A 7,818-nucleotide genomic window follows, 5' to 3' on the forward strand; every position below is an offset into this window, starting at 1 on the left:
TTGTAGGTGTAGACTTTTCAGCAGATGCAAAACCACCCAAAAAACCATTTTCTTCAATTTAGCTCAGTAACCTGCTACTTAACTCTGAATTAACTGATGAGGAATTTGAAAAGAAATCACTACTTTTCTCCTCCAAACTATGAACATAGACAAGGGAACAGGTCTCCAGAATGAAAGCACAGGATGGCCAGAACCACTTCCAGGTACTTTCTGCTTGTAAAAGAATACACTACAAATAATTCTTCCTCATTTTTAATTAAAATGGTGAACTAAAAAGCTGTACTTAACTGTGAGCTTTCTGACTATAGCTGCCTACCAGCAAGAGCAGCTACATCAAGTTTGAATGAAGAATTCTGAAAGATGTGTTCAATTTCTAATGTTGTATGATGCAGGATTTTTAAGATACGTAGTTTAACTTACAAGTTCTGAAGCTTTCTGAATGGTAAACAACACTGAACTTCAATGCACTAACTACATTTCATAGTGAAACAACACATCTTAATGACTGAAACACCAAGAACCTGAAATATTTTTTAAGAAAAATAAGTAGAATGCAAAAGACTAATCAATCATGTAAAAAAAAAGCTGAAGTTAAATAACCTCTTTTAACTGTAACTATGTTGACGATGCTTGCATGAATTTGGTATTTCTGGATCAAAAAAAGAAAAGTAACCAAATCAAGCTAGAAGTTAAGGAACAAATCAAATGCAGTGTGACCACATGCAATGAAGAAATGCCACAGAAAGCCTGAAACCACAACATACAACAAAGCAGCTTATAAATGAGCAGGAATTTGAGGTCTACATTGCAAATGCAAATTTTCCCAAATTGTCAAGCTGTCCTGTGATTGCAGCATGCTCTCCCAACCCTTCATGCACTGGGAACAAAGTGACTGTCTTACAGTCTGCCCACCTTACTTCCTCCTTCTCCAGGACATTAAAACTGAAGGCAAGTTTAATTCTTCCTTTACTGAGAAATTTGAAAGGAAAAATCCACCCTAGCTTGGAACAGATTAGAGAAGTCAGCCTTGATACTTAGTTTCCTGAATAATAATGTGCAAATTTCAGTAACCTTGATGCAATGTACCTTTAGTAGCACTCAAGCTCATGCTTTTGAACAAGACTGTTCATCAAGTTACTTGCCAGATAAGAAAGCAGAGCCTTTAAAACTAAGGCCCAGTGTTAAACATTGTACTGAGGAAATAACAGGATGTAATTATGGAACTAAATGAGACTTTTTTTTTTTAACTGCAAAGCTGAATAGATGATGCAAAGTGAGCTAAAGTGGAAAACAAAAGGAAAAACTTGAACACATCTTTATCAGAATCAAACACAACTTCCATAATCCTGTGGATGAAAGGATGCTTTGCTAAGGCACTGAAAGCCTTGACTATTTCTTAATCCTGTGCCAGTAAGCAACATCAGCATGGTAAAGAACCCACAGTACTCTGCTAGAGACAGAAAAGCCAGTTCAGCATGTAGACACGTTTCCTTGCTTTAGTACAGACAAGGCACAGTAAACAAGATGTACTATAATACAGTGGGCCTTGCCCAGACATAACCACCTCTTTCTGACATAACAGCTGAGTAAGAGGGTCTGAAGTGGTCTCATGTCGCCAAAGAGTAAGTTACCACCAGTGGTTAAGACACTCCTTAAGTGATCTTCATCCTAGCTTAACACTGAACAGAAAGTTCTATTTGCTATCCATGGTGGCATCAAGAGAAGAAAATGGAAGGGGAAAAAAAAAAAAGGCAAGAAAATTACACATACAAAACAGATCTCTGATAGCATCACTGAGCAAGCTTCATATGCTGTCATCAACTCCAGGGCAAGAAAGCCCCATTTCAGGAATACAGAAACCCTCAAATGATTTCTGCTCGATGCAAGCTACAGTGAAACAAAAGAGGTGGCTGTACATGTTCTGTTCTCCTTCACACCCTTAGATGGAAGGTAGAAACAAAGCCAGAGCATGTCCACATGGAACAGATTAAAGCTGAAAATGTGGATGTGCTGACAAATAAGAAGCACAAGTGATACAGCTGTACTGGTTTAATCAAGATTTGGTATCATTTCATAGTAGTGGTCTGACAACTCATCAGTCACAACTCGGACAACACCATCTTTCATCTCCCAAGTCCAGAAAATTACTAAAACAGCTTATTTCAGCAGTGATTTATGTGCTGCATTTCCCTGCACACTAAAAATGCACAGCTGCAGATCCATCTTCATGTAGACATAAGCAAGACTAAGACTGCACAAGATACTCAGAGGAAAAGAAAACTAGACTATATGCCTGTGCCTATGTCCACACATTATGTATACTCTAGAAAAGAACTAAATGAGTTTAGATTGAAAAGAGAAGTTTACGGTATGTTTTTGTTGATATTTTGTTTACATGAGCTAACTGGGACAGCTGTAGACAGCAATTTTTCCAGAATTGTTCTTCTAACACTATTCACAGATGTACTTTTTGTGGAGCCTCTTATGCAGATCGACTCAATTTGTCTGACCACTGTGAAGCTGAACCAGGGACCTTGGAGTCCCAACTTCCCATCATCTATTCCAAAGCCATATGTCTACCAGGCTTGCTGTTCTCCAGTGTAACATGGAGGTTATTCTAAAGAGACTTACTTGTATTCTGTAGTGTTTGAAGATTTTCTAGTACCAGGGATCTCCTCTCCGTTCTTCACCCAGTAACTGGCAGAAAGGGGGCTGGGACTTGTGGTGAGGTTACACTGCAATGTGACAGCTGGACCATACAGATGAATGACTACATCCTCGCTGGCATTGATCCTGGGCTCTGAAACAAAGGACACATTAAATAGCAACAAATCTTCACTGGCAATTGTGCCACACTAATCTAAAATTCAAAGGGAAATTGGGAAGGGAAAAAGACTACACAAGGAATGCCATTGCACTAATTTGGGAGACATCAAGAAAGTCACAAGAAAACAGCTGACCACTAGTGAAGGCAACACCTTATAGATCAGCACCCCTATATGGAAAAAAGAAGTTTGTTTAGATTGTTTACCTTAATATTTAATATCACTACAGATTTCTGTGTAACACCATTAATCATTTTTTACACACTACTGACCATAACATGGGAAAACACTTGTCCTGTGACTACACATAAGAGATCAGCTGGTCTCAGCTGCTGGAAGCAACTTCTTTCTGGCTATTACTTGGTTCCTCTACTTACTTTGAGGTTTAAAACAAACCCATTTTCTATACAGAATAACCCTCAAAATTAGACAGTCTTCTGAATAGTATTTCTGGACATCCCCCTGCAAAAAGACTAATGTCTACCTAAGGAAAAACATCCTGTGCACACAAGATATTTCAAATAGCACGACTTTTCTGATGTCTGAAATTCAAGCAAGCGCCCAGTGTGAATAAGGCACAAGTCTGATGAAGAATGGCTGAAAGCAGCCCTTAATGTTTAACAATAAAAAGTAAGAATATACACCATGTTAAGAGTCGGGAACAATTTCATTTCTAAAGTAACCTTAATCATAAACATTTATGAAGGGGAAAAAAAAAACCTGAGTCTCATTGCATAAACAGACCACAAGAGTTACACACTCTGCTGGTTGCATCACGAACTGAACCCAGGCTGTTTTACATTACATTTGATGGTAACATCAAATTCACGTTTTTTAGGGGAAAGCCTTTCAGTAGTGAGAAGATTAGTATGAGGGCACTGTCCTTACATTTGATAACCACGTTTTCTTAAGATAATGCAGACAGATATTACTCTCCAATAAATAAGGCTGATGAATTTTTAGAATAGTTGGAGACATGCTTCTTCCCAAACTTGGAAAAAAGACCTTTCTCTTGAAGGTCTCATGGCTCACAGCTGGTTTCAAGTATTATGTAAAAAAAACCCCAAAAAACCACAAAACAAAACAAAACAAAAAAAACCACCAACCAAAAAAAAAAACCCCAAAACCCAAACCAAACCCCTAACACAGGATGACAGAGCTTAAAGGAAATTTAAGAATTCTTGCTATTTGTCTTCCAAAAATATCTAGATTCAGTATTGGCTATAGTTACAGCTTGAACTAAAGACCACTGCTATAGCAGTCTCTACCATGTAAATGCTGCTGTGTGTCCTCTCTCTGATGTATTTCCTTACTTTAAAGGGTGAAATGAATTCCAAGGAGGTAGCTGTCGCCAGCTGCTCTTTTCAGCGACCACATTCCTGCAGCGCCAACCTCTCTGAATGCAAGGGCTGCCTCCTCTGCATTCTCGTTGGCAGCAAATGGCAGAAGGGTGAGGAAGTCGGTCAGTAATGAATGTCTTAATGATTTTTGCAAGTCAGCAATGTATTTTTAATTCTGTAAATTTTGTTATGCCTTGTGGTAACATATTTGGAATATAAATTTAGTCACATCCATGCAGTCTTTTGGATATTCATCTGCAAAGCACTTGGAACACAAATTATGAAACAGAACGAGGGGAAGTGGAAAATACCAGTACCGTCAGAAACACTGCATTTTTCATCACATAAAACATTCACCTATCCAATAGTACAGTACTTAGATTATTGCCCAGAGAGGCAGGGAGAAAAATTATCTACCTACTAATAACCTGCCAAAGCCGTTTGACTCCTGTATATCCTTTCCCCCTTTCTTCAGCAGGCTGGCTACATAGCTTCTTCTCACAGCTATTTAAAAGTAGGACTATCATTTAACTGCAGAAAAATGCAGATAACTGTAGCAATGGAGTGGTTTTTGACACTTCTCATAGACACTTTGCTATTATCACACATTTTCAACTGTGTTTCTGCCTCATTGTTCCCATACTGGGAATTTTAACCATGCAAAGATCTGTTTGGATCCTATGGGGCACAAAATTGTTTTGTTAAATTAAGCCATACCATTACTGGACTGCCCTAAATGCTTCTCCATACCCAACAAAAAGCTTGCGTCCATTCTCAGAAAAAACACTAACAGAGCTCTGGAAATATTTTTAGTAATGTATTTGGAATAGTGATTCAGTGTCAGAACACTTATCTAGAGAAATAACTTTTGGTAGAATTCACTGATCATACTGGGTTTTGTTTTAAACGTTTTTCTTTGATGATGAAAGCAGTGTCTTCAAGTCTGTAGCCTGCAAAATAAATGCAGTGGTTTCCTTTCAGGAGGAGGATGCTGGCAGGACAGGCTTCAGGCCGCTGTAACAGACTGCAATGCATCTAGCGAGCATGGTTACAACAGATGCTGATGCTGTCTGTGCTGTGCTGAGACACAACCTAAAGTGCTGATCAGCCTGCAGCAATCCTGGAAACGGAAAGCATACATACGGAATGCTACCATCAGAAAGCATTACACAAATGCTAGCAACAGGAAAAAGTCAGAAAAAAAAAAAAAATCTGAATCAAGTGCCTAGAGAAACTGGAAAGTTACAAGACTTAATCCAGAAGGCTTTTGACAGTGGTAATCTTCTGGCTTTCATATTCTGTTGATAATGGACTCTTCAGCCTCTACCACTGATGAACCAGAACATAGAAGAAAAACCTGCCTGGAGCTCCAATGACTACTTCTGCCAATTCATACCTATTCCTACCTACATCTCTGCTAAGCTGCGATGTCCAGAGTATATTTACAGCTGTCTCAAGCTTGCTTTGCTGGAGTTTGCTGGGGCCTTTTGTTTCTGACTTGCAACTTTTTAAGTTTTAGGGTAAGGAAATTAAAGGCAACTGCAGTCTCATTTACATCTTTTACCTGCATTTATGTTACTTTAGTTCATTAAAAAAAAAGCAGCAATCAGGCAGTCCTAGCATGATTTAATTCTAGAAGACAAACTGCAAATGGAATACTACTGGGACATCGACATCCAAAGAAGGATGTCCACTTGAAAGAGCAAGATGCTGAAGAGTCTTTTTTTAAATATCACTTAAACTGCCCATTTTATGTAAGAGCAGGTTGTAAAGTTAAAAAACCAACCAACCAACCAAAAAAAACCCCTACCATCAGTAAGTGAAATTCTTTATCCAAATTAGGAATAAGATAGAAGCCAGATGCTAGTTCTTGGATGCTAACTTTTAAAAATCAAGTTGCACTTTAACTCTCTGCATTCAAGTTCTGGTATTTGAGACAAGATGTGATTTAAAGGACAGTGAAAGAGGTTGTGCTCTTTTGATACATTTGATGTTTCCTTTCAGTGATGTTGATGTCAAATAAGGCCAGCAGCAAAATGTCCACCATTAGCTGGAAACTCCAACACTGTTTAGTCAGGAAATGCCCATTTCAAAGACAAATTGTGTTCACACACACAGTACAGCAACTGAGACATTTTGGGCAGTTTCAGATAAGATGGTCTCCACCTTCCAGGGACAGCTTAGAAACCTGCCTCCCCCCTTATCTCCGTTTCCAGCATGGTCACACAGGAGTTTGATGTCCAAGTGGTCTGTTTCCCAAGCAGTAGCTGGTCAGATCTCTTAACATACACAATATTACAGTGTAAAAGCATTAAAGTATTTGGTTCAACGTTTCCCCACACCATGAGTAAAACACAAAAGCAGAAGAATTATCCCAGGCACAAGGCACTTAGCAATGAAGTCACAATACACACACTCCAGAATAAGTAGCACCAGATGCAACAAGACAATGTTAACTGGGGAGGAAGACGAAAGGTTAAACTTCAGTCCCTGGAGCAGGTTAGTATCAATGGCCTGAGAGAAGAAAAACCCACTTTCCATATGGAGACATTTTCACAACAATTCATTCCCAAATGGTGACTTTTCATATGAAAAGGATTTTCTCCCTCTGTAGGTTACTAAAACTGACTGGACACAAAGAGAGGAACACAGGACCACCACAGACTTGCCACACTCAAGAAAAACTAAAGGTCTCAACAGGGGCAGAGGAACATTTGCAGGAGACATTACTTCCTAGAAGACAAATTTTTTTAGCTTTGTCTTAAGGTAGTATCATTTCCTAAAGTTACATGGCTCTTGCTGTGGTAGGTGATGCAAGCAATGTACCCATCTGAGTCCTTTGGGACCTCAAAGGACAAAGGAGAAATCAAGCATTAGAACTGAAAGCTGAGCAGGTTTGAGCTGAATGACCCAATGCCACTTAAGTTTTCAAGTCAATCCACATCACTGGCTTCACTGTCTATTTTTCCACATATATCGATGTTGTTTCCATTTTCCAGAGGGAAGGTCTCTGATCCAGCAGTGCCAACTGCAGCACCAAACTTTAGGGAGAGTTTTGGTTTGTTTTTTTTTTTGTTTGCTTGTTTTTTAAAAGGTATCCAAAACCATAACTGTGACATAATTACAGAGTTTGACATTTTTGTACCCAGACAAAACTCAAAGTGGTACAGAAAAGGTTTATTTACGCTATTGTGCTCTGTGCTAGACAACACCTGTGCTCTATTCTTTGCCACCTTAGGTCACTGAGAAAGCACTGAGAAAGCAAGTTCAGTACCTCCATGCAGCAGGCTCATGTTGCAGATTTAATTCACTCGACCTATAACTCATTCGACATTTGCTTCATCTTGCTAGCAAATTCAAGAGTTTTGCATCTTACACAAAATGAAACACGGTGGTTCTCTACTGACTCTGATGATATAAATTTCCAAACTCATTTGGGACTGCTTTAAAAGCAAGCTGAATGCAGAAAAGCCTTGTAACAAAAAAGAACAAAAAGCAATTCTGGGTCAACCATATTCTCTGCTTCTGAAAGCTTTGCTGCTGCCAAAAGTTGCATTCTCAGATGAAAGTCATTTAGCTAAAGTTATTAGTTCAACACTGGGGGAGGATATTCTCCCCCCCCCCCCCCCCTTTCCCGTGTGGGTGAAAAAAAC

The 7,818-nt window shown here is 39.0% G+C and overlaps 1 protein-coding gene across 1 annotated transcript in view; it reads right to left on the reverse strand.

Annotated features, from left to right (window-relative positions):
• Positions 1-7,818, reverse strand: part of NPTN (neuroplastin) — a 33,906-nt gene that overhangs the window by 25,112 nt on the left and 976 nt on the right. Inside the window, exon 2 of the mRNA XM_010571592.1 lies at positions 2,632-2,800. Coding sequence (XP_010569894.1) covers positions 2,632-2,800 — 169 coding nt within the window. The remainder of the gene's footprint in view (positions 1-2,631; positions 2,801-7,818) is intronic.

This window comes from Haliaeetus leucocephalus, unplaced genomic scaffold (genome assembly GCF_000737465.1).
Source record: "Haliaeetus leucocephalus isolate CR32 unplaced genomic scaffold, Haliaeetus_leucocephalus-4.0 Scaffold339, whole genome shotgun sequence".
NCBI lineage: Eukaryota > Metazoa > Chordata > Aves > Accipitriformes > Accipitridae > Haliaeetus > Haliaeetus leucocephalus.